The sequence below is a fragment of the Coregonus clupeaformis genome, chromosome 8 (genome assembly GCF_020615455.1).
Source record: "Coregonus clupeaformis isolate EN_2021a chromosome 8, ASM2061545v1, whole genome shotgun sequence".
Taxonomy (NCBI): Eukaryota; Metazoa; Chordata; class Actinopteri; order Salmoniformes; family Salmonidae; genus Coregonus; species Coregonus clupeaformis.
In genome coordinates, this window is record NC_059199.1 from 59,532,037 (window position 1) to 59,556,426 (window position 24,390).

The window sequence follows — 24,390 nt, forward strand, 5'->3', positions numbered from 1 at the left end:
CCCATGAACACGAACAGCTGACAAAAACAATCACACATAACACCTGACCCAAATGACGAAACTAAATAGGGAACACAATCAAACACTAACAAGGGACAGGTGTTACAAACAGACAAAACCAAACAAACATGAAACATCGAACGGTGGCAGCTAGTACTCCGGAGACGACGACCGCCGAAGCCTGCCCGAACAAGGAGGAGGAGCAGCCTCGGCCGAAACCGTGACAATATGGCAGTGAATGCAATCAAAGAAAAAGCCTGCAGAGCATTGTATGCGATAGAAATAAAATTATTCAAAAATCAACATCCCAATTAGAATTTGTGGGAAAATATTTGACAGCGTAATCCTACCAATAGCTCTTTACGGAAGTGAGGTTTGGGGGCCACTCAATAAACTTTAAAATGTGGGACAAACATCCAATTGAAGCCCTACATGCAGAATTCTGTAGTAAAATTCTACAAGTCCAAAGAAATACACCAACTAATGCATGTAGGGCAGAATTAGGCTGTTTTCCAGTGGTAATGAAAATACAAAAAAAATATCATACAAATTTTGGCTACACCTAAATTCAAGTCCAAATTCAAGTCTCCAATTTAAAGCACTTCAAACCCAAGAGCTGAGCCCAGAAACGAGCCCTCGCAGTCAGCTGCTGTTGGACCTAACCAACCAAGCTGACACCAGCACTGCTTCAAAAGAAAGAATCCAAATAAACAAAATCGTGAAACCAATCAAAGGACTCATATTTACAACATTGGAAAAACTAAACAAAATCTCAAAGCCGACTAAATTGCTATCTGGCCCTAAACTTGGCTGATTATCTCTACTCTGTCAGAGATACGAAGCAGAGACAGATCCTTATCAAGTACAGGCTGAGTGACCACCAATTGGCAATAGAAACCGGCAGACATAAAAATACATGGCTACCCAAAGAGGAGCGTGTATGTGGTCACCGCACGACAGGGGAGGTAGAGACAGAGATGCACTTTCTCCTTCACTGTGATAAATATTCCTCACCAAGAGATTCATTATTCACAGAAATTACTACATTTATTCCAAATTGTATCTTATTAAACCCAGAGGAAAAGCTAAAAATAGTGATGGACGAAGGAGCAACGGCTCCTCTGAGGGACACTGAATAATAACATCTGCATAGTAATAATTATTCTTCTTCTTATTATTATTATTATTATTATTATTATTATTATTATTATTATTATTATTATTATTATTATAATAATTATTATTATTATTATTGTTGTGATTATTATTCTAAATAGTAGTGGTACGGGTAGTAGGGGTGATGGTAATGATAGCAGTTTAATGATGGTGGTGGTAGTAGTGGTAGTAATGATGATGGTAGTTGTAGTACTGATGTAATGGTGATGATGACAGTTAGTAATGAGTTAGTTATAATTTCAGTAGGTAGTAGGTAGAGATATTAGAGGTAGAAATGCTACTAGTGGTAATGGTAGTAGAGATATTAGAGGTAGAAATGCTACTAGTGGTAATGGTAGTAGAGATATTAGAGGTAGAAATGCTACTAGTGGTAATGGTAATAGTAGAGATATTAGAGGTAGAAATGCTACTAGTTGTAATGGTAGTAGAGATATTAGAGGTAGAAATGCTACTAGTGGTAATGGTAGTAGAGATAATAGAGGTAGAAATGCTACTAGTGGTAATGGTAGTAGTAGAGATATTAGAGGTAGAAATGCTACTAGTGGTAATGGTAATAGTAGAGATATTAGAGGTAGAAATGCTACTAGTGGTAATGGTAGTAGAGATAATAGAGGTAGAAATACTACTAGTGGTAATGGTAATAGTAGAGATATTAGAGGTAGAAATGCTACTAGTTGTAATGGTAGTAGAGATATTAGAGGTAGAAATGCTACTAGTGGTAATGGTAGTAGAGATATTACAGGTAGAAATGCTACTAATGGTAATGGTAGTAGTAGAGATATTAGAGGTAGAAATGCTACTAGTGGTAATGGTAGTAGAGATATTAGAGGTAGAAATGCTACTAGTTGTAATGGTAGTAGAGATATTACAGGTAGAAATGCTACTAATGGTAATGGTAGTAGTAGAGATATTAGAGGTAGAAATGCTACTAGTGGTAATGGTAGTAGAGATAATAGAGGTAGAAATGCTACTAGTGGTAATGGTAATAGTAGAGATATTAGAGGTAGAAATGCTACTAGTTGTAATGGTAGTAGAGATATTAGAGGTAGAAATGCTACTAGTGGTAATGGTAGTAGTAGAGATAATAGAGGTAGAAATACTACTAGTGGTAATGGTAGTAGAGATAATAGAGGTAGAAATGCTACTAGTGGTAATGGTAGTAGAGATATTACAGGTAGAAATGCTACTAGTGGTAATGGTAGTAGTAGAGATAATAGAGGTAGAAATGCTACTAGTGGTAATGGTAGTAGTCGAGATATTAGAGGTAGAAATACTACTAGTTGTAATGGTAGTAGTAGAGATATTAGAGGTAGAAATACTACTAGTGGTAATGGTAGTAGAGATAATAGAGGTAGAAATGCTACTAGTGGTAATGGTAGTTGTAGAGATATTAGAGGTAGAAATGCTACTAGTGGTAATGGTAGTAGTAGAGATAATAGAGGTAGAAATGCTACTAGTGGTAATGGTAGTAGTAGAGATAATAGAGGTAGAAATGCTACTAGTGGTAATGGTAGTAGTAGAGATATTAGATGTAGAAATGCTACTAGTTGTAATGGTAGTAGAGATATTACAGGTAGAAATGCTACTAGTGGTAATGGTAGTAGTAGAGATATTAGAGGTAGAAATGCTACTAGTGGTAATGGTAGTAGTAGAGATAATAGAGGTAGAAATACTACTAGTGGTAATGGTAGTAGTAGAGATAATAGAGGTAGAAATGCTACTAGTGGTAATGGTAGTAGTAGAGATATTAGAGGTAGAAATGCTACTAGTGGTAATGGTAGTAGTAGAGATAATAGAGGTAGAAATACTACTAGTGGTAATGGTAGTAGTAGAGATAATAGAGGTAGAAATGCTACTAGAGGTAATGGTAGTAGAGATATTAGAGGTAGAAATGCTACTAGTGGTAATGGTAGTAGTAGAGATAATAGAGGTAGAAATACTACTAGAGGTAATGGTAATAGTAGAGATATTAGAGGTAGAAATGCTACTAGTGGTAATGGTAGTAGTAGAGATAATAGAGGTAGAAATGCTACTAGTGGTAATGGTAGTAGTAGAGATATTAGAGGTAGAAATGCTACTAGTGGTAATGGTAGTAGTAGAGATAATTAGAGGTAGAAATGCTACTAGTGGTAATGGTAGTAGAGATAATAGAGGTAGAAATGCTACTAGTGGTAATGGTAATAGTAGAGATATTAGAGGTAGAAATGCTACTAGTGGTAATGGTAGTAGTAGAGATAATAGAGGTAGAAAAGCTACTAGAGGTAATGGTAGTAGTAGAGATATTAGAGGTAGAAATACTACTAGTGGTAATGGTAGTAGTAGAGATATTAGAGGTAGAAATGCTACTAGTGGTAATGGTAGTAGTAGAGATATTAGAGGTAGAAATGCTACTAGTGGTAATGGTAGTAGAGATAATAGAGGTAGAAATGCTACTAGTGGTAATGGTAGTAGTAGAGATATTAGAGGTAGAAATGCTACTAGTGGTAATGGTAGTAGTAGAGATAATAGAGGTAGAAATGCTACTAGTGGTAATGGTAGTAGAGATATTAGAGGTAGAAATGCTACTAGTGGTAATGGTAGTAGTAGAGATATTAGAGGTAGAAATACTACTAGTGGTAATGGTAGTAGAGATATTAGAGGTAGAAATGCTACTAGTGGTAATGGTAGTAGAGATAATAGAGGTAGAAATGCTACTAGTGGTAATGGTAGTAGTAGAGATAATAGAGGTAGAAATGCTACTAGTGGTAATGGTAGTAGAGATAATAGAGGTAGAAATGCTACTAGTGGTAATGGTAGTAGAGATATTAGAGGTAGAAATGCTACTAGTGGTAATGGTAGTAGTAGAGATATTAGAGGTAGAAATGCTACTAGTGGTAATGGTAGTAGAGATATTAGAGGTAGAAATGCTACTAGTGGTAATGGTAGTAGTAGAGATATTAGAGGTAGAAATGCTACTAGTGGTAATGGTAGTAGTAGAGATATTAGAGGTAGAAATGCTACTAGTGGTAATGGTAGTAGAGATATTAGAGGTAGAAATGCTACTAGTGGTAATGGTAGTAGTAGAGATATTAGAGGTAGAAATGCTACTAGTGGTAATGGTAGTAGAGATAATAGAGGTAGAAATGCTACTAGTGGTAATGGTAGTAGTAGAGATAATAGAGGTAGAAATGCTACTAGTGGTAATGGTAGTAGTAGAGATATTAGAGGTAGAAATGCTACTAGTGGTAATGGTAGTAGAGATATTAGAGGTAGAAATGCTACTAGTGGTAATGGTAGTAGAGATATTAGAGGTAGAAATGCTACTAGTGGTAATGGTAGTAGTAGAGATATTAGAGGTAGAAATGCTACTAGTGGTAATGGTAGTAGAGATATTAGAGGTAGAAATGCTACTAGTGGTAATGGTAGTAGTAGAGATATTAGAGGTAGAAATGCTACTAGTGGTAATGGTAGTAGAGATATTAGAGGTAGAAATGCTACTAGTGGTAATGGTAGTAGTAGAGATATTAGAGGTAGAAATGCTACTAGTGGTAATGGTAGTAGAGATAATAGAGGTAGAAATGCTACTAGTGGTAATGGTAGTAGTAGAGATAATAGAGGTAGAAATGCTACTAGTGGTAATGGTAGGAGAGATAATAGAGGTAGAAATGCTACTAGTGGTAATGGTAGTAGAGATAATAGAGGTAGAAATGCTACTAGTGGTAATGGTAGTAGAGATATTAGAGGTAGAAATGCTACTAGTGGTAATGGTAGTAGTAGAGATATTAGAGGTAGAAATGCTACTAGTGGTAATGGTAGTAGAGATAATAGAGGTAGAAATGCTACTAGTGGTAATGGTAGTAGTAGAGATAATAGAGGTAGAAATGCTACTAGTGGTAATGGTAGTAGAGATAATAGAGGTAGAAATGCTACTAGTGGTAATGGTAGTAGAGATAATAGAGGTAGAAATGCTACTAGTGGTAATGGTAGTAGAGATATTAGAGGTAGAAATGCTACTAGTGGTAATGGTAGTAGTAGAGATATTAGAGGTAGAAATGCTACTAGTGGTAATGGTAGTAGAGATAATAGAGGTAGAAATGCTACTAGTGGTAATGGTAGTAGTAGAGATATTAGAGGTAGAAATACTACTAGTGGTAATGGTAGTAGAGATAATAGAGGTAGAAATGCTACTAGTGGTAATGGTAGTAGAGATATTAGAGGTAGAAATGCTACTAGAGGTAATGGTAGTAGTAGAGATATTAGAGGTAGAAATGCTACTAGAGGTAATGGTAGTAGTAGAGATAATAGAGGTAGAAATGCTACTAGTGGTAATGGTAGTAGTAGAGATATTAGAGGTAGAAATGCTACTAGTGGTAATGGTAGTAGTAGAGATATTAGAGGTAGAAATGCTACTAGTGGTAATGGTAGTAGAGATATTAGAGGTAGAAATCCTACTAGTGGTAATGGTAGTAGTAGAGATATTAGAGGTAGAAATACTACTAGAGGTAATGGTAATAGTAGAGATATTAGAGGTAGAAATGCTACTAGTTGTAATGGTAGTAGTAGAGATATTAGAGGTAGAAATGCTACTAGTGGTAATGGTAATAGTAGAGATATTAGAGGTAGAAATGCTACTAGTGGTAATGGTAGTAGTAGAGATATTAGAGGTAGAAATACTACTAGAGGTAATGGTAATAGTAGAGATAATAGAGGTAGAAATGCTACTAGTGGTAATGGTAGTAGTAGGGATAGTTGGAGTATTATTGTCCCCTATTATGTATTCTATTTTCCTAGCACTGATACCATTTTATTGTTGGTATTTATTTCTATAATAACTTTTTTTTAATAGCACTATTTAATATTATTATTCATTATTTTATTAGAATGTATATTGTATACATTGTTGCTTTGGCAATATTTACACAATGTCTTTCATGCCAATAAAGCAATTTGAATTTCAATTAGAGAGAGAGAGAGAGGGAGGGAGGGAGGGAGTAAGGGAGGGAGGGAGGGAGTAAGGGAGGGAGAGAGAGAGAGAGAGAGAGAGAGAGAGAGAGAGAGAGAGAGAGAGAGAGAGAGAGAGAGAGAGACAGCCCAGAGAGAGAGAGAGAGAGAGAGAGAGAGAGAGACAGCCCAGAGAGAGAGAGAGCTGGAGGGAAGAGAGAGGGGGGATCCTGCCTGGTCTGCTGCTGGAGGTGGACTCCTAGCTGTCTTCTCTATTCCCACTTGTACGCCTCTATGAACAGTAGTGTTTGTCTGAATGAGTGTTACTGTTAACCCTGCACTGTAGCAGTCTAACACTACACTAGCTTAGCTACTTTCATACTTAGGCTCCGTCCCAAATGGCACCCTATTCCCTATACAGTGCACTACTTTTGACCAGGGAACATAGGGCTCTGGTCAAAAGTACTGCACTGTATACGGAATAGGGTGCCATTTGGGATGCACATTCACTTTCCAATACCAGGCCACCTCACCCTCTGACAGCCATCAGAAATTCCCCTCGATGCAGCAGGAAGCTATAAAGGTGATGGCATCCTCTGTCATGGTTATATAGTCCCAAATGGCACCCTATTCCCTTTATAGCGCACTACTTTAGACCAGGGCCCCATAGTGAAACCCATAGGGCTCTGGTCAAAGGTAGTGCACTATATAGGTAACAGGGTGCCATTTGGGACGCATCCATGGGCTTTTAACTGCCACAGCTCTGTTCCAAAGGGTCCTTCACACATGTACAGATGTAGGATCTTAATTTGATCACCCTGTTGTAGGGGAACTTGAGGTTTAAAAAGGCTTCTGATGTTTGTAATTTCCACTTAGAAATTTCAGTCTTGATTTTCCCTTAAGAAAAATGTATCAACCCCTACAAAAATGTCCATTCATTATGTATAATCCACATAATAATTCACATTTCCTGTTGCAGCAGGATTATTGGGCGGCAGGTAGCTTAGTGGGTAAGAGCGTTGTGCCAGTAACCGAAAGGTCGCTGGTTCTAATCCCCGAGCCGACTAGGTGAAAAATCTGTCGATGTGCCCTTAAGCAAGGCACTTAACCCTAATTGCTCCTGTAAGTCGCTCTGGATAAGAGCGTCTGCTAAATGACTTAAATGTAATTATTTTCCTGCTGTAGCAAACTGGCTCAAATTAAGATCCTGCATCTGAGGCATGATGAGGAGCGACTCCCACCTGTATAGTTCAAGATGAGAATGTGTCCAGATTCATTCATTGTCATTTCATGGCTGATTGATGGGCTGATTGTAAAGTAAATGAAAAATCAATTTAATCAAAACTGCAATCTATTATTTTTTTCTCAGGCAATAATTTTTGTAGGACTATCTGGGAGTGGGGAGGGGAAAACTGACAACGAGCTGTTATTGGCAGAGAGGTTTGGAACTCTCTTTCTTATTGGTCTATTAACTAATTCACTGCCTGGTGATGTCAAACAGCTCTTACACTAAAAGGGCATTATCATCATTTTCATAGTATTCTTCCAACCTCATAGTGTGGAACTATATATAAAACACAGGAAAACACAGTTTTTGACTGCACTGGGCCTTTAATTACTCGGGACTGTGGGGGAACATATCGCGGCGGCATGCAAAGGTATATGGGTCAGAAGAGAGATATACCTGTGGTGGGTATGCCAGGATTGGTGGATTTGCACAGCGATTATATCTGTAAGTGTTTGGAACATTTTAATATGCAGCATCTGGTCTCTGGTGTCACAGGTGCATCCCAACTGCCACCTTACTTACTATATAGTGCACTACTTTTAACCAGGGCTAAGGTCATAAGTAGTGCACTAAATAGGCCCCGTGTAGCTCAGTTGGTAGAGCATGGCGCTTGCAACGCCAGGGTTGTGGGTTCGTTTCCCACGTGGGGGGCCAGTATGATTTATTTTGTTGAAACAAATAAAAATGTATGCACTGTAAGTCGCTCTGGTTAAGAGCGTCTGCTAAATGACTAAAATGTAAATGTGAATAGGGTGTAATTTTGGACACATTTCAGTCACAGATTCACTACAGCTGTTGATGGTGCCCTCCCGGGTTTCGTATCCCAACAGCTTCGGTGTGTTTGAATGTTTTATTGTTTGACTCCTGCTGTTGGGCTGGGCAGCGTTTAACAAATCACTTTTGCACTCACACTCTTATCCCTCCGCTTCTCCGCTTTCATCGAGGTCGCGTCCCATATGGCACCCTAGTCCCTATGGGTACTGGTCAAAAGTAGTGCACTACATAGGGAATAGGAAGTTATTTGGTACGCAGGCTATCGAATCACTGCAGGAGGGCCATTCACTAGGTTCAATATAAATAATCAATCCATTCAATCATCCTGCAATTACCTCCCCCTCAAAAGCACTGGATGAAGTGCACCTAAATAGGCCTGTGCTCTCTGGCTGTCTGGCTGGCTGGCTGGCTGGCTGGCTGGCTTGCTGTCTGGCTGGCTGTCTCTCTGGCTGGCTGTCTCTCTGGCTCTCTGGCTGGCTGTCTGGCTGGCTGTCTCTCTGGCTGGCTGTCTCTCTGTCTCTCTGGCTGGCTGTCTGGCTGTCTGGCTGGCTGTCTGGCTGGCTGTCTCTCTGGCTGGCTGTCTCTCTGGCTGGCTGGCTGTCTGGCTGGCTGTCTCTCTGGCTGGCTGGCTCTCTGGCTGGCTGGCTGGCTCTCTGGCTGTCTGGCTGGCTCTCTGGCTGTCTGGCTGTCTGGCTGGCTGTCTCTCTGGCTGGCTGTCTCTCTGGCTCTCTGGCTGGCTGTCTGGCTGTCTGGCTGGCTGTCTGGCTGTCTCTCTGGCTGGCTGTCTCTCTGGCTCTCTGGCTGGCTGTCTGGCTCTCTGGCTGGCTGTCTCTCTGGCTGGCTGTCTGGCTGGCTGTCTCTCTGGCTGGCTGTCTGGCTCTCTGGCTGGCTGTCTCTCTGGCTGGCTGTCTGGCTGGCTGTCTCTCTGGCTGGCTGTCTCTCTGGCTGGCTGGCTGGCTGGCTCTCTGGCTGGCTGGCTGGCTGGCTGGCTGTCTCTCTGGCTGGCTGGCTCTCTGGCTGGCACCATGCAAAGCAAGCAAGCGGTAGTGGTGCATTGATGTATTGCTAATTCAGCCCTCTTTCAGTCAATGACTTGGTATATACTGGGCTGGTGGTGAGTCACTGGGCGTTGACTACTACCACGGCTGTAGCAGGGAAGGAATAGGACCAGCATACTATACATCATCCAAACTAATGAAATGACAGGGAATGGGACTGGGAACGGGACTGGGACTGGGAACGGGACTGGGAACGGGACTGGGAACGGGAACGGGACTGGGACTGGCGCTGGGAATGGGACCGGGAACGGGACTGGGACTGGGAATGGGAATGGGACTGGAAATGGGACTGGAAATGGGACTGGGAACGGGACTGGGAACGGGACTGGGACTGGCGCTGGGAACGGGAATGGGACTGGCGCTGGGAACGGGAATGGGACTGGGAACGGGACTGGAAATGGGACTGGGAACGGGACTGGGAACGGGACTGGGAACGGGACTGGGACTGGCGCTGGGAACGGGAATGGGAATGGGACTGGCACTGGGAACGGGAATGGGAATGGGACTGGGACTGGCACTGGGAACGGGAATGGGACTGGTAATCTCGGTTAACCCAGAACTAGAATCTTGCTTAATTTGTCAGATGCTTGTAGTCTGTCCAGGAGAGATTAGGTAAGTGGTGATTGCACTGGGCGGTAGTGATTAGGTAAGTGGTGATTGGACAGTCACTGGGCGGTAGTGGTGGAGGAATACAAATGGCATTATACTACTGATTCAAACTAATGAAATGACAAAGACAGAGACAGGGACTGTCATTAGATGGAACTATCACCAAGGCTCTCTGTTCATTAGTGATCATATACTCTGTAACATCTATCTCTTTTATTATACCTCGCTATCTCTCTCTCTCTCTCTCTCTCTCTCTCTCTCTCTCTCTCTCTCTCTCACATCCTCTCTCTCTCTTCTCTCTCTCTCTCTCTCTATCTCCTCCATCCTTCCTCTCCCCCTTCCTTTATCTTACCATCCACCTCTTTGTCTCTCTCTGTCTCTTTGTATTATCCTCCATGTAACTCTCTCTCCCCCTCCCCTCTTCTTTCCGCAGGTGGAAGGATGACGTTGTCATTTCATCTTTTAATTGTCCTGGTGTTCCCCCCCCTCACGGCCGCCAAACACAATACAACTGCGGGTAATGAATGTGTGCTTTCATTTAAATGTGTGTCTTTGACGTGACAGATGTGTGAGTGTCTGTGACTGTGTGTATGTCTGTGTGTGTGTGGTGTATGTGTCAGTGTGTGTGTGGTGTATGTGTCAGTGTGTGTGTGTGGTGTATGTGTCAGTGTGTGTGTGTGGTGTATGTGTCAGTGTGTGTGTGGTGTATGTGTCAATGTGTGTGTGTGTGTGTCTGTGTGTGTGTGGTGTATGTGTCAGTGTGTGTGTGTCAGTGTGTGTGTGGTGTGTGTGTCTGTGTGTGTGTGGTGTATGTGTCAGTGTGTGTGTGTGTGTGTGGTGTGTGTGTCTGTGTGTGTGTGGTGTGTGTGTCTGTGTGTGTGTGGTGTATGTGTCAGTGTGTGTGGTGTGTGTGTCAGTGTGTGTGTGTGTGTGTGTGTCAGTGTGTGTGTGTCAGTGTGTGTGTGTGTGTGTGTGTCAGTGTGTGTCAGTGTGTGTGTCAGTGTGTGTGTGTGTGTGTGTCAGTGTGTGTGTGTGTGTGTGTGTCTGTGTGTGTATGCATGGTAATGTATCTCTGCATGGTCAAAGGTCCTCCCTCTGTTTTGACGGCTTAGTTTGCATGTATTGGTATTCTTCATATGTATGGACTCCTTTCTCATCAACCACATCAGTCAGCACCTTGGCACGAAAAAAACCACTGTGACTGGTCCTGAGACCATGGCTGCATCCCAAACGGCACCCTATTCACATAGGGCTCTGAGCAAAAGTAGTGTACTATGTAGGGAATAGGGCGCCATTTGGGACGCAGGCTAATACCACTAATACCACTAATACCAGAGACAGCCAGACAGCCAGCCACCATTTCCAGCCACCTCCAACAGTGAAGGAAGGCATGGCAGGCTAGACTAAACCCCGGGGTTAGAAACAAATCAACCACAAACGGAAGAGCGGTGCCATAACACAAATGGACATTTGCTAAAAAACATCAGCCGCTTGTTATCACATGTCATAGTGGTGTAACACTAAAGCTCTCAGGCAGAATACCCTGTTATATACCCTGTTATATACTCTGTTATATAGCCTTTTATACACTCTGTTATATACCCTGTTATATACCCTGTTATACACCCTGTTATATACTGTTATACACCCTGTTATATACCCTGTTATACACCCTGTTATATACCCTGTTATACACCCTGTTATATACCCTGTTATATACTGTTATACACCCTGTTATATACCCTGTTATATACTGTTATACACCCTGTTATATACCCTGTTATACACCCTGTTATATACCCTGTTATATACTCTGTTATATAGCCTTTTATACACTCTGTTATATACCCTGTTATATACCCTGTTATACACCCTGTTATATACTCTGTTATATAGCCTTTTATACACTCTGTTATATACCCTGTTATACACCCTGTTATATACTGTTATACACCCTGTTATATACCCTGTTATACACCCTGTTATATACCCTGTTATATACTCTGTTATATTACATTTACATTTATGTCATTTAGCAGACGCTCTTATCCAGAGCGACTTACAAGTTGGTGCATTCACCCTATAGCCAGTGGGATAACCACTTTACAATTTTTTTTTTTTTTTTTTTAGGGGGGGCGGGGGGGTAGAAGGATTACTTTATCCTATCCCAGGTATTCCTTAAAGAGGTGGGGTTTCAAATGTCTCCGGAAGGTGGTGAGTGACTCCGCTGTCCTGGCGTCGTGAGGGAGCTTGTTCCACCATTGGGGTATATATAGCCTGTTATACACCCTGTTATATACCCTGTTATACACCCTGTTATATACCCTGTTATATACTCTGTTATATAGCCTTTTATACACTCTGTTATATACTGTTATACACCCTGTTATATACCCTGTTATATACCCTGTTATATACTCTGTTATATAGCCTTTTATACACTCTGTTATATACCCTGTTATACACCCTGTTATATACTGTTATACACCCTGTTATATACCCTGTTATACACCCTGTTATATACTGTTATACACCCTGTTATATACCCTGTTATATACCCTGTTATACACCCTGTTATATACTGTTATACACCCTGTTATATATCCTGTTATATACTGTTATACACCCTGTTATATACCCTGTTATATACTGTTATACACCCTGTTATATACCCTGTTATATACCCTGTTATATACTGTTATACACCCTGTTATATACCCTGTTATAAACTCTGTTATACACCCTGTTATATACCCTGTTATATACTGTTATATACTGTTATATACCCTGTTATATACCCTGTTATACAGTGCATTCGGAATGTTTTTAAACCCCTTGACGTTTTCCACATTTTGTTACGTCATCAATCTACACACAATACACACAATACCCCATAATGACAAAGTGAAAACAGGTTTTTTGAAATTTTTGCAAATTTCAGACCCATTGCTATGAGACTCGAAATTGAGCTCAGGTGCATCCTGTTTCCATTGATCATCCTTGAGATGTTTCTACAACTTGATTGGAGTTCACTTGTGATAAATTCAATTGATTGAACATGATTTGGAAAGGCACACACCTGTCTATATAAGGTCCCACAGTTGACAGTGCATGTCAGAGCAAAAACCTGTCACGCCCTGGCTCTGGGGACTCTAGTATGTTGAGCCAGGGTGTGAGTTTTCATGTGTTTTCCATTCTAGTGTAGTATTTCTATGTTGGCCAGTGTGGTTCTCAATCAGAGGCAACGTGTATCAGCTGTTGCTTGTTGTCTCTGATTGGGAACCATACTTAAGCAGCCAGTTTTCCCACAGTGTTTGTGGGATCTTGTTCCAAGTAGGTTGTGTTTGATCCAAGGACAACACGTTATCGTGTTGTTGTTTTTGTTCGTGTGATCTTTATTTAATACATATGTTTGCAAATAACGCTGCGCTTTGGTCCTCTGTTCCCGACGACCGTGACAGAAGATCCCACCAAAACTGGACCAAGCAGCGTGTCCAGGAGCCATCGCCAGGGGAATCGCTAGCGGATCTCCGTGGCAACCTCGACTGGGTCAAGCCTAGTGAAGAGCAGAGAGGGTGGACTTGGGAGCAGTGGAGGAAGAGTCTCGACTGGGTCAAGCCAAATGAAGAGCAGAGAGGTTGGACTTGGGAGCAGTGGAGGAAGAGTCTGGCGAGAGATAGGGAGGCTTGGTCCACGGGGAGGAGAAACACCCAGACATTTTTTAGGGGGGGGCTCACGCCGTGGACGACGGGGAGCAGGAGGCCGCGATGGAGCGGTCCAGCGGGTTTGCAGAGGAGGCCGCCAGGTTAAGGGGGCCACTGGTCACAGAGGAGAGGGAAAGTGTAGAGGCACGGCGAGAGGTACTGGGGTGTGTTACCAGTCCGGTCCGGCCCGTTCCTGATCCCTGCGTAGGGCCAGTGGTGTGTGTCCCCAGTACGGTCCGGCCTGTTCCTGTTCCTTGCATCGAGCCTGTGGTGCGCGTCGTCAGCCCGGCCCGGCCTGTTCCTGCTCCCCGCACCAAGCCTATGGTGCGCGTTGCCAGCCCGGCCCGGCCTGCTCCTGCTCCCCGCACCAAGCCTATGGTGCGCGTCACCAGCCCGGCCTGGCCTGTTCCTGCTCCCCGCACCAAGTCAGTGGTGCGCGTCGCCAGCCCGGCCCGGTCCATTCCTGCTCTCTGCACCAAGTCAGTGGTGCGCTTCGTCAGCCCGGTCCGGCCCGCTCCTGCTCCCCGCACCAAGCCTATGGTGCACGTCGCCAGCCCGGCTCGGCCTGTTCCTGCTCCCCACACCAAGCCAGTGGTGTGCGTCGTCAGTCCGGCACAGCCCGTGCCTGTTCCACCGGTGCCTGGTCCGGTACCGGTCAGCTGCTCCACGCCGGCGCTAGAGCAATCCGCTCCACCAGTGTTCAGTCCAGCTCCGGCCAGCAGGGCCAGACCGGACCAGGGGTACTTTGGGGGGTTAGAGAGGGAGTGGGGATCATGCCCGGTCCCTCCCCTGTGGTGTTTGGTTGGCGCGGTCGGAGTCCGCGCCTTTGGGGGGGGGGGTACTGTCACGCCCTGGCTCTGGGGACTCTAGTATGTTGAGCCAGGGTGTGAGTTTTCATGTGTTTTCCATTCTAGTGTAGTATTTCTATGTTGGCCAGTGTGGTTCTCAATCAGAGGCAACGTGTATCAGCTGTTGCTTGTTGTCTCTGATTAGGAACCATACTGAAGCAGCCAGTTTTCCCACAGTGTTTGTGGGATCTTGTTCCAAGTAGGTTGTGTTTGATCCAAGGACGTCACGTTATCGTTTTGTTGTTTTTGTTCGTGTGATCTTTATTTAATAAATATGTTCGCAAATAACGCTGCGCATTGGTCCTCTGTTCCCGACGACCGTGACAAAACCAAGACATGAGGTTGAAGGAATTGTCCGTAGAGCTCCGAACAGGATTGTGTCGAGGCACAGATCTGGACAAGGGTACCAAAAAAATTATTCAGCATTGACTGTTCCCAAGAACACAGTGGCCTCCATCATTCTTAAATGGAAGAAGTTTGGAACCACCAAGACTCTTCCTAGAGCTGGCCACCCGGCCAAACTGAGCAATCAGGGGAGAAGGGCCTTGGTCAGGGAGGTGACCAAGAACCCGATGGTCACTCTGACAGAGCTCCAGAGTTCCTCTGTGGAGATGGGAGAATCTTCCAGAAGGACAACCATCTCTTCAGAACTCCACCAATCAGGCCTTAATGATAGAGTGGCCAGACGGAAGCCACTCCTCAGTAAAATGCACATGACAGCCAGCTTGGAGTTTGCCAAAAGGCACCTAAAGGACTCTCAGACCATGAGAAAACAAGATTCTCTGGTCTGATGAAACCAAGATTGAACTCTTTGTCCTGAATGCCAAGCGTCACATCTGGAGTAAACCTGGCACCATCTCTACGGTGAAGCATGGTGGTGGCAGCATCATGCTGTGGGGATGTTTTTCAGTGGCAGGGGCTGGGAGACTAGTCAGGATCGAGGGAAAGATAAATGGAGCAAAGTACAGAGAGAATCTTGATGAAAACCTGCTCCAGAGCGCTCAGGACCTCAGACTGGGGCGAAGGCTCACCTTCCAACAGGACACCAACCCTAAGCACACAGCCAAGACAACGCAGGAGTGGCTTCGGGACAAGTATCTGAATGTCCTGGAGTGGCCCAGCCAGAGCCCGGTCGAACACCTCTGGAGAGACCTGAAAATAGGGGGTATATTATACAATTTTATTTAATCCATTTTAGAATAAGGCTGTAACGTAACAAAATGTGGAAAAAGGGAAGGGGTCTGAAGACTTTCCGAATACTAATTATACAAATAGGCCCTATTATATTTCAAAATTAATGTCAAATTCGCTAACCTGTACTTGTAATGCATGTGCTCCACCAGAATCTAGCTTATATAGCCAGCTACATCTATGGGCTTTATATAGCTAGCTACATCTATGGGCTTTATATAGCTAGCTACATCTATGGGCTTTATATAGCTAGCTACATCTATGGGCTTTTATATAGCTAGCTACATCTATGGGCTTTATATAGCCAGCTACATATATGGGCTTTATATAGCTAGCTACATCTATGGGCTTTTATATAGCTAGCTACATCTATGGGCTTTATATAGCTAGCTACATCTATGGGCTTTATATAGCTAGCTACATCTATGGGCTTTTATATAGCTAGCTACATCTATGGGCTTTATATAGCTAGCTACATCTATGGTTTTTTATATAGCTAGCTACATCTATGGACTTTTATATTTTTCTGTCGTGTGTAATGTGCAGTAGCCTATATCATATACAGTATGTTTTTGATAACGGCACAATCATTAGTTTTTGGGGGGGGCTTAATTTACATGTATATTTACATTTACGTCATTTAGCAGACGCTCTTATCCAGAGCGACTTACAAATTGGTGCATTCACCTTATAGCCAGTGGGATAACCACTTTACAATGTTTTTTTTTTTTTGGGGGGGTTGGGGTAAGGGGGGAGAAGGATTACTTTATCCTATCCCAGGTATTCCTTAAAGAGGTGGGGTTTCAAATGTCTCCGGAAGGTGGTGAGTGACTCCGCTGTCCTGGCGTCGTGAGGGAGCTTGTTCCACCATTGGGGTGCCAGAGAAGCGAACAGTTCAAATCAAATCAAATCAAATGTTATTGGTCACATGCGCCGAATACAACAGGTGCAGACATTACAGTGAAATGCTTACTTACAGCCCTTAACCAACAGTGCATTTATTTTAAAAAATAAAACAACAACAAAAAAAGTGTTGAGAAAAAAAAGAGCAGAAGTAAAATAAAGTGACAGTAGGGAGCAGTGGCGGCTCCTGAAAAAATTATCAGGAGGGGCAATTTTTCTGATGATTTAGGTGACCTACACACATTTTAAAAAAGATATGTCCAGCAACAACATGAAGACAGGGGCAGCATATAAGTCAATACCAGAAGCATTTATTGACTGATCTGGGGAGATGGATTCCAGTTTCTGTGACAGATTATAAATAATCTCTGATGCCTTTGTTATATTAGCTTTTGGTTGAATGTACTGTCGTAGTAAATATATAATGTTATAGCTTGGTCTGACTAAAATCTTGTGCATGACCCATTTTGTGTTGGGCCTTTGTATTCAATACAATGAACAAGAGTCCTATCTTGTCAGCCTTGTCAGCAGGTGGCTAAGGATAACACCCACGCCATAGGTCTCTCAGTTCTTCCAACTCACGAGTTCTTGCCCTGAGGACACACACACACACACCCACCCACACACACACACACACACATCATCACTGATAAACACACACACACACACACACACATCATCACTGATAACAAACACACACACACACACACACACACACACTGATAACAAACACACACACACACACACACACACAAATCCTCTTCTCTTAGGCTGAACATCTGAAGACAGAGAACCCGACTCAGAGCCAATGCAACAGTGACACTAGCCTGGAGGTGACCTCGCCCAACTCATCAGGACCAATCAGAAGATCAGAACTACTAGATTCAACCTACTTCATTTTATTGTATAAAATGTCAGCACACAATGTTTAGGGGCTCTTCTGATAAACTCCCTACGAGTTTGACGAACGGGTCCGTGCACGCGATTCCAGATATCTTTACCTCTGAATAAACTGCCTTATATTATACAATTATCCACCTTGTCCAAAAGTCTCTACTTGGTCTCCGTTCTCCAGTAAACTTGTTTTATCAACAATAGTAAGGTTCAATGACACAGAAAGCAGTTCAATGTCGGGGTACAGAGTCGCTCTCTTACCAGGATCGCGGTCCGCTCTGACCAGGGTGAAGCCGGCCGGGCTCCACCTCTCTGTCCGGGACTCTGTCATCCAGCCAAGTCTCCCAGCTGTATTGGGATTCCGCTGCCAGCAGCGTTTTCATTATTTAGTCCGTTCGTAGCGGGTATGTACACAATCAACAAGATCAGTCCAAAACCGAAGATCAGTCCAAAGCAGAATGTTTGCAGAATGTTTGTAAACTAAGTCTACAAATTAAAAACATAAAATAACGCCACACTGCAGGTCGCAACATAGACGCTGCTAGCCGCCATTGTCTTAGTTACGTTCAACGTTACGTCACGTATGACGAAAGCGCGTAAGTGCATGCCCACAGACACCCATAGAGAATGTATTGAAAGCTTTGAAATGTGAAAAAAATAGATTTTACATGACAGGCTATGAGAGACTTCTGGGCGATTTTCAACCTGACTGAAATCGCCCAAAAAACGGGCGGGGCCATTTGAAGCACGACTTTAGCCTGATTTGACATTTAGTGGCTGGCAGATCAGACGTGAACACTGATAACTGCTGTTGCCGTGATATAATTGATTAGAAAAAAAATCCCTTCCTTTTCCCGTTTGGCAGTGCGTCGCCCATATCGCCCTATTGAACAAGCCGTCCCTGGTAGGGAGGCTATATATACAGGGGGGTACCGTTGCAGAGTCAATGTGCGGGGGCACCGGCTAGTTGAGGTAGTTGAGGTAATATGTACATGTGGGTAGAGTTAAAGTGACTATGCATAAATACTTAACAGAGTAGCAGCAGTGTAAAAAGGATGGGGTGGGGGGGCAGTGCAAATAGTCCGGGTAGCCATGATTAGCTGTTCAGGAGTCTTATGGCTTGGGGGTAGAAGCTGTTGAGAAGTCTTTTGGACCTAGACTTGGCACTCCGGTACCGCTTGCCGTGCGGTAGCAGAGAGAACAGTCTATGACTAGGGTGGCTGGAGTCTTTGACAATTTTGAGGGCCTTCCTCTGACACCGCCTGGTATAGAGGTCCTGGATGGCAGGAAGCTTTGCCCCAGTGATGTACTGGGCCGTACGCACTACCCTCTGTAGTGCCTTGCGGTCGGAGGCCAAGCAGTTGCCATACCAGGCGGTGATGCAACCAGTCAGGATGCTCTCGATGGTGCAGCTGTATAATTTTTTGAGGATCTGAGGACCCATGCCAAATCTTTTTAGTCTCCTGAGGGGGAATAGGCTTTGTCGTGCCCTCTTCACGACTGTCTTGGTGTGTTTGGACCATGATAGTTCGTTGGTGATGTGGACACCAAGGAACTTGAAGCTCTCAACCTGTTCCACTACAGCCCCGTCGATGAGAATGGGGGTGTGCTCAGTCCTCTTTTTTTTCCTGTAGTCCACAATCATCTCCTTTGTCTTGGTCACGTTGAGGGAGAGGTTGTTGTCCTGGCACCACACGGCCAGATCTCTGACCTCCTCCCTATAGGCTGTCTCATCGTTGTCGGTGATCAGGCCTACCACTGTTGTGTCGTAGGCAAACTTAATGATGGTGTTGGAGTCGTGGTCGAGTTTGACTGAGGTAGGGGAGCCAGCAGGCCAGAGGTGGATGAACGTATGGTTTATCAGGCTCAGGTAACATCAGGCTTGAATTTTCAATCAAAGCTCTAATCAAATCCAGACATGGGCATATTTAAACGCTTTATAATGCTTTTTAAGGACGCTTCAGGTTTTGGCGGGAAATACTGGGTTACCTGGGAGAAAAGTGATTTATTCTCTAGATGGAACATGTTGTAAAATACTGGGAAAATATTCAAGCCTAGTACACTGTCACGATCGTCGAAGGAGGAGGACCAAGGTGCAGCGTGAAATGCAAACATACTTATTTATTAATAGTGATAACACGAACAAAAACAATAAACGATAACGTGACGTCCTAGGTCTAACACAACCAACACGGAACAAGATCCCACAACTACTGTGGGAAAACAGCCTGTCTAAATGTGGTTCCCAATCAGAGACAACCAGCAACAGCTGACACTCGTTGCCTCTGATTGAGAACCACTCTGGCCAACATAGAAAATCAACAACTAGAATCTATAATACAGAACACAAACACATAGAACCTACACACCCTGGCTCAACATATAGAGTCCCCAGAGCCAGGGTGTGACAGTACCCCCCCCCCAAAGGCGCGGACTGCGACCGCGCCTAAACATAAACCAAACAGGGGAGGGCTGGGTGGGCATTCCTCCTCGGAGGCGGTTCCGGCTCCGGGCTTGACCACCACCCTCCAACCATCCGCCCGTAGCGCCCCTGGTCCGGTCTGCCCCCGCTGGCTGGAGCTGGACTGGACATCGTAGGAGCGGATTGCTTAGGCTCCGGTGTGGAGCAGCTGACCGGTACCTGACCAGGCACCGGTGACCCAGGCACGGGTTGTGCCGGACTGACGACGCGCACCCCTGGCTTGGTGCGTGGAGCAGGAACGGGCCGGACCGGGCTGACGATGCGCACCCCTGGCTTGGTGCGTGGAGCAGGAACGCTCCGGACCGGGCTGGCGACGCGCACCATTGGCTTGGTGCGTGGAGCAGGAACGGGCCGGACCGGGCTGACGATGCGCACCCCTGGCTTGGTGCGGGGAGCAGGAACAGGCCGGGCCGGGCTGGCGACGCGCACCATTGGCTTGGTGCGTGGAGCAGGAACGCTCCGGACCGGGCTGGCGACGCGCACCATTGGCTTGGTGCGTGGAGCAGGAACGGGCCGGACCGGGCTGACGATGCGCACCCCTGGCTTGGTGCGGGGAGCAGGAACAGGCCGGGCCGGGCTGGCGACGCGCACCATTGGCTTGGTGCGGGGAGCAGGAACAGGCCGGGCCGGGCTGGCGACGCGCACCATAGGCTGGGTGCGGGGAGCAGGAACAGGCCGGGCCGGGCTGGCGACGCGCACCATTGGCTTGGTGCGGGGAGCAGGAACAGGCCGGGCCGGGCTGGCGACGCGCACCATAGGCTGGGTGCGGGGAGCAGGAACAGGCCGGGCCGGGCTGGCGACGCACACCGTAGGCTTGGTGCGAGGGGCAGGAACAGGCCGGGCCGGGCTGGCGACGCGCACCATTAGCTTGGTGCGGGGAGCAGGAACAGGCCGGGCCGGGCTGGCAACGCGCACCATTGGCTTGGTGCGGGGAGCAGGAACAGGCCGGGCCGGGCCGGCGACGCGCACCGTAGGCTTGGTGCGGGGAGCAGGAACAGGCCGGGCCGGGCCGGCAACGCGCACCATTGGCTTGGTGCGGGGAGCAGGAACAGGCCGGGCCGGGCTGGCGACGCGCACCGTAGGCTTGGTGCGAGGGGCAGGAACAGGCCGGGCCGGGCTGGCGACGCGCACCATTAGCTTGGTGTGGGGAGCAGGAACAGGCCGGGCCGGGCTGGCAACGCGCACCATTGGCTTGGTGCGGGGAGCAGGAACAGGCCGGGCCGGGCGGCGACGCGCACCGTAGGCTTGGTGCGGGGAGCAGGAACAGGCCGGGCCGGGCGGCAACGCGCACCATTGGCTTGGTGCGGGGAGCAGGAACAGGCCGGGCCGGGCTGGCGACGCGCACCGTAGGCTTGGTGCGAGGGGCAGGAACAGGCCGGGCCGGGCTGGCGACGCGCACCATAGGCTTGGTGCGAGGGGCAGGAACAGGCGGGGCCGGGCTGGCGACGCGCAACGTAGGCTTGGTGCGAGGGGCAGGAACAGGCCGGGCTGGGCTGGCGACGCGCACCGTAGGCTTGGTGCGAGGAGCAGGAACAGGCCGGGCCGGGCTGTGGAGACGGATTGGAGGCCTGGAGTGAAGAGCTGACACAACCCGTCCTGGCTGAATGCCTACCTTCACACACTCTGTGTGAGGCATCAGCACAGGACGTACAGGGCTGTGTACACGTACTGGCATAACAGCACGTGACACTGGCGCAGGATATCCGGGACCAAGGAGGGGCACTGGAGGCCACGAGCCCTGAGCCGACACACTCCGTCCTGGCTGCATGCCCACCTTCGCACGACACTTGCGGGGTGCTCGCACAGGACGTACCGGACTATGCCGGACCACTCGTGGCACAGTATGCAGCTCCGCATACCCCGGAACCTGCCCAGTCTCACGCTGCCATGCCTGAGTACGGGGAGTTGGCTCTGCTCTACATCCAAGCTCCGACAACCTGCCTTCCGGCCCCCCAAACCCGGTGGCCTCCTCTCCTAATCCCCAAACTCGACCTGTAGCTGCCTGCAGCAGCCCCGTCGTCCATGCAGTGTGCCCCCCCCTAAAAAATTATTGGGGGTGCCTCTCGCCTGTCCGACCACAGCCCGGTTGGCGCCGCTTCTCCTCTCCTGCATGGGTCTCCCCCTTCATAGCCCTCCGGTACCGGACGGCCTCCTCCTCCGTAATCTGCCCCCAACCGAGGAGGACATCCACTAGAGTTACCTCCTGCGTGTGCTCCTGGACACGCTGCTTGGTCCTGTTGTGGTGGGATCTTCTGTCACGATCTCCGAAGGAGGAGGACCAAGGTGCAGCATGAAATGCAAACATACTTATTTATTAATAGTGATAACACGAACAAAAACAATAAACGATAACGTGACGTCCTAGGTCTAACACAACCAACATGGAACAAGATCCCACAACTACTGTGGGAAAACAGCCTGTCTAAATGTGGTTCCCAATCAGAGACAACCAGCAACAGCTGACACTCGTTGCCTCTGATTGAGAACCACTCTGGCCAACATAGAAAATCAACAACTAGAATCTATAATACAGAACACAAACACATAGAATCTACACACCCTGGCTCAACATATAGAGTCCCCAGAGCCAGGGTGTGACATACACAGTATGTAACACATAAACCCCCAGTGTTGGAGTCATGTCCAGTGATCTTACCTGCCCTCTGGTGCCAAGGAATGGGACGGGTGTGTGAGTGTGTGTGTGTGTGTGTGTGTGTGTGTGTGTGTGTGTGCGCTGACCGAGGGTGTGGTGGGATGGTGTAATTAGGAGGTGATACTGTGATCCGGCCGTAATCGCAGGTTCCAAATGCAACCATCCTCAAGGGATGCTGCATACACACATGCGCGCACACACTCAAATCAAATCAAATCAAATGTTATTGGTCACATACAAATGTTTGGCAGATGTTATTGCGGGTGTAGCGAAATGCTTGTGTTTCTAGCTCCAACAGTGCAGTAATATCTAACAATTCAACAATACACACAATACACACAATCTAAAAGTAAAATAATGGAATTAAGAAATGTGTAAATATTAGGACGAGCAACGTCAGAGTTGCATAGACTAAAATACTAAAAAAAAAGTAAAGCAAAAATATGTAAACATTATTAAAGTGACTAGTGTTCCATTATTAAAGTGTCCAGTGATTTCAATAGGCAGCAGCAGCCTCTAGGTTGCTAGTGATGGCTATTTAACAGTCTGATGGCCTTGAAATAGAAGCTGTTTTTCAGTCTCTCGGTCCCAGCTTTGATCTCACCTGTACTGACCTCGCCTTCTGGATGATAGCGGGGTGAACAGGCAGTGGCTCGGGTGGTTGATGTCCTTGATGATCTTTTTGGCCTTCCTGTGACATCGGGTGCTGTAGGTGTCCTGGAGGGCGGGTAGTTTGACCCAGGTGATGCGTTGGGCAGACCGCACCACCCTCTGGAGAGCCCTGCGGTTGCGGGCGGTGCAGTTGCCGTACCAGGCGGTGATACAGCCCGACAGGATGCTCTCAATTGTGCATCTGTAAAGGTTTGTGAGGGTTTTAGGTGCCAAGCCAAATTTCTTCAGCCTCCTGAGGTTCAAGAGGTGCTGTGGCGCCTTCTTCACCACACTGTCTGTGTGGGTGGACCATTTCAGATCGTCAGTGATGTGTATGCCGAGGAACTTTAAGCTTTCCACCTTCTCCACTGCGGTCCGTCAATGTGGATAGGGGCGTGCTCCCTCTGCTGTTTCCTGAAGTCCACTATCAGCTCCTTTGTTTTATTGATGTTGAATGAAATATTATTTTCCTGGCACCACACTCTCAGAGCCCTCACCTCCTCCCTATAGGCTGTCTCTTCATTGTTGGTAATCAAGCCTACTACTGTTGTGTCGTCTGCAAACACTGGAGGTGTTGTTTCCTACCTTCACCACCTGGGGGCGGCCCGTCAGGAATTCCAGGACCCAGTTGCACAGGGCAGGGTTCAGACCCAGGGCCCCGAGCTTAATGATGAGCTTGGAGTGTACTATGGTGTTGAATGCTGAGCTATAGTCAATGATCAGCATTCTTACTTAGGTATTCCTCTTGTCCAGATGGGATAGGGCAGTGTGCAGTGGCGATTGCATCGTCTGTGGATCTATTGGGGCAATAAGCAAATTGAAGTGGGTCTAGGGTGTCAGGTAAGGTAGAGATGATATGATCCTTAACTAGCCTCTCAAAGCACTTCATGATGACAGACGTGAGTGCTACGGGGCGATAGTCATTTAGTTCAGTTACCTTTGCGTTCTTGGATACAGGAATGATGGTGGACATCTTGAAGCAAGTGGGGACAGCAGACTGGGATAGGGAGAGATTGAATATGTCTGTAACACTCCAGCCAGCTGGTCTGCGCATGCTCTGAGGACGTGGCTAGGGATGCCGTCTGGGCCGGCAGCCTTGCGAGGGTTAACACGCTTAAATGTCTGACTCAAGTCGGCCACGGAGAAGGAGAGCCCACTGTCCTTGGTAGCGGGCCCCGTCGGTGGCACTGTGTTATCCTCAAAGCGGGCGAAGAAGGTGTTTAGCTTGTCCGGAAGCGA

General features: G+C 46.4%; 1 protein-coding gene across 2 annotated transcripts in view; it reads left to right on the top strand.

Annotated features, from left to right (window-relative positions):
- Window positions 1-24,390, top strand: part of LOC121572236 (gamma-aminobutyric acid type B receptor subunit 1-like) — a 94,800-nt gene that overhangs the window by 57,911 nt on the left and 12,499 nt on the right. For both annotated transcript variants that reach the window (XM_041884188.2, XM_041884187.2), the window contains exon 2: window positions 10,259-10,342. In XM_041884188.2, the coding sequence (XP_041740122.1) occupies window positions 10,267-10,342 (76 nt within the window). In that variant the 5' untranslated portion in view covers window positions 10,259-10,266. The remainder of the gene's footprint in view (window positions 1-10,258; window positions 10,343-24,390) is intronic.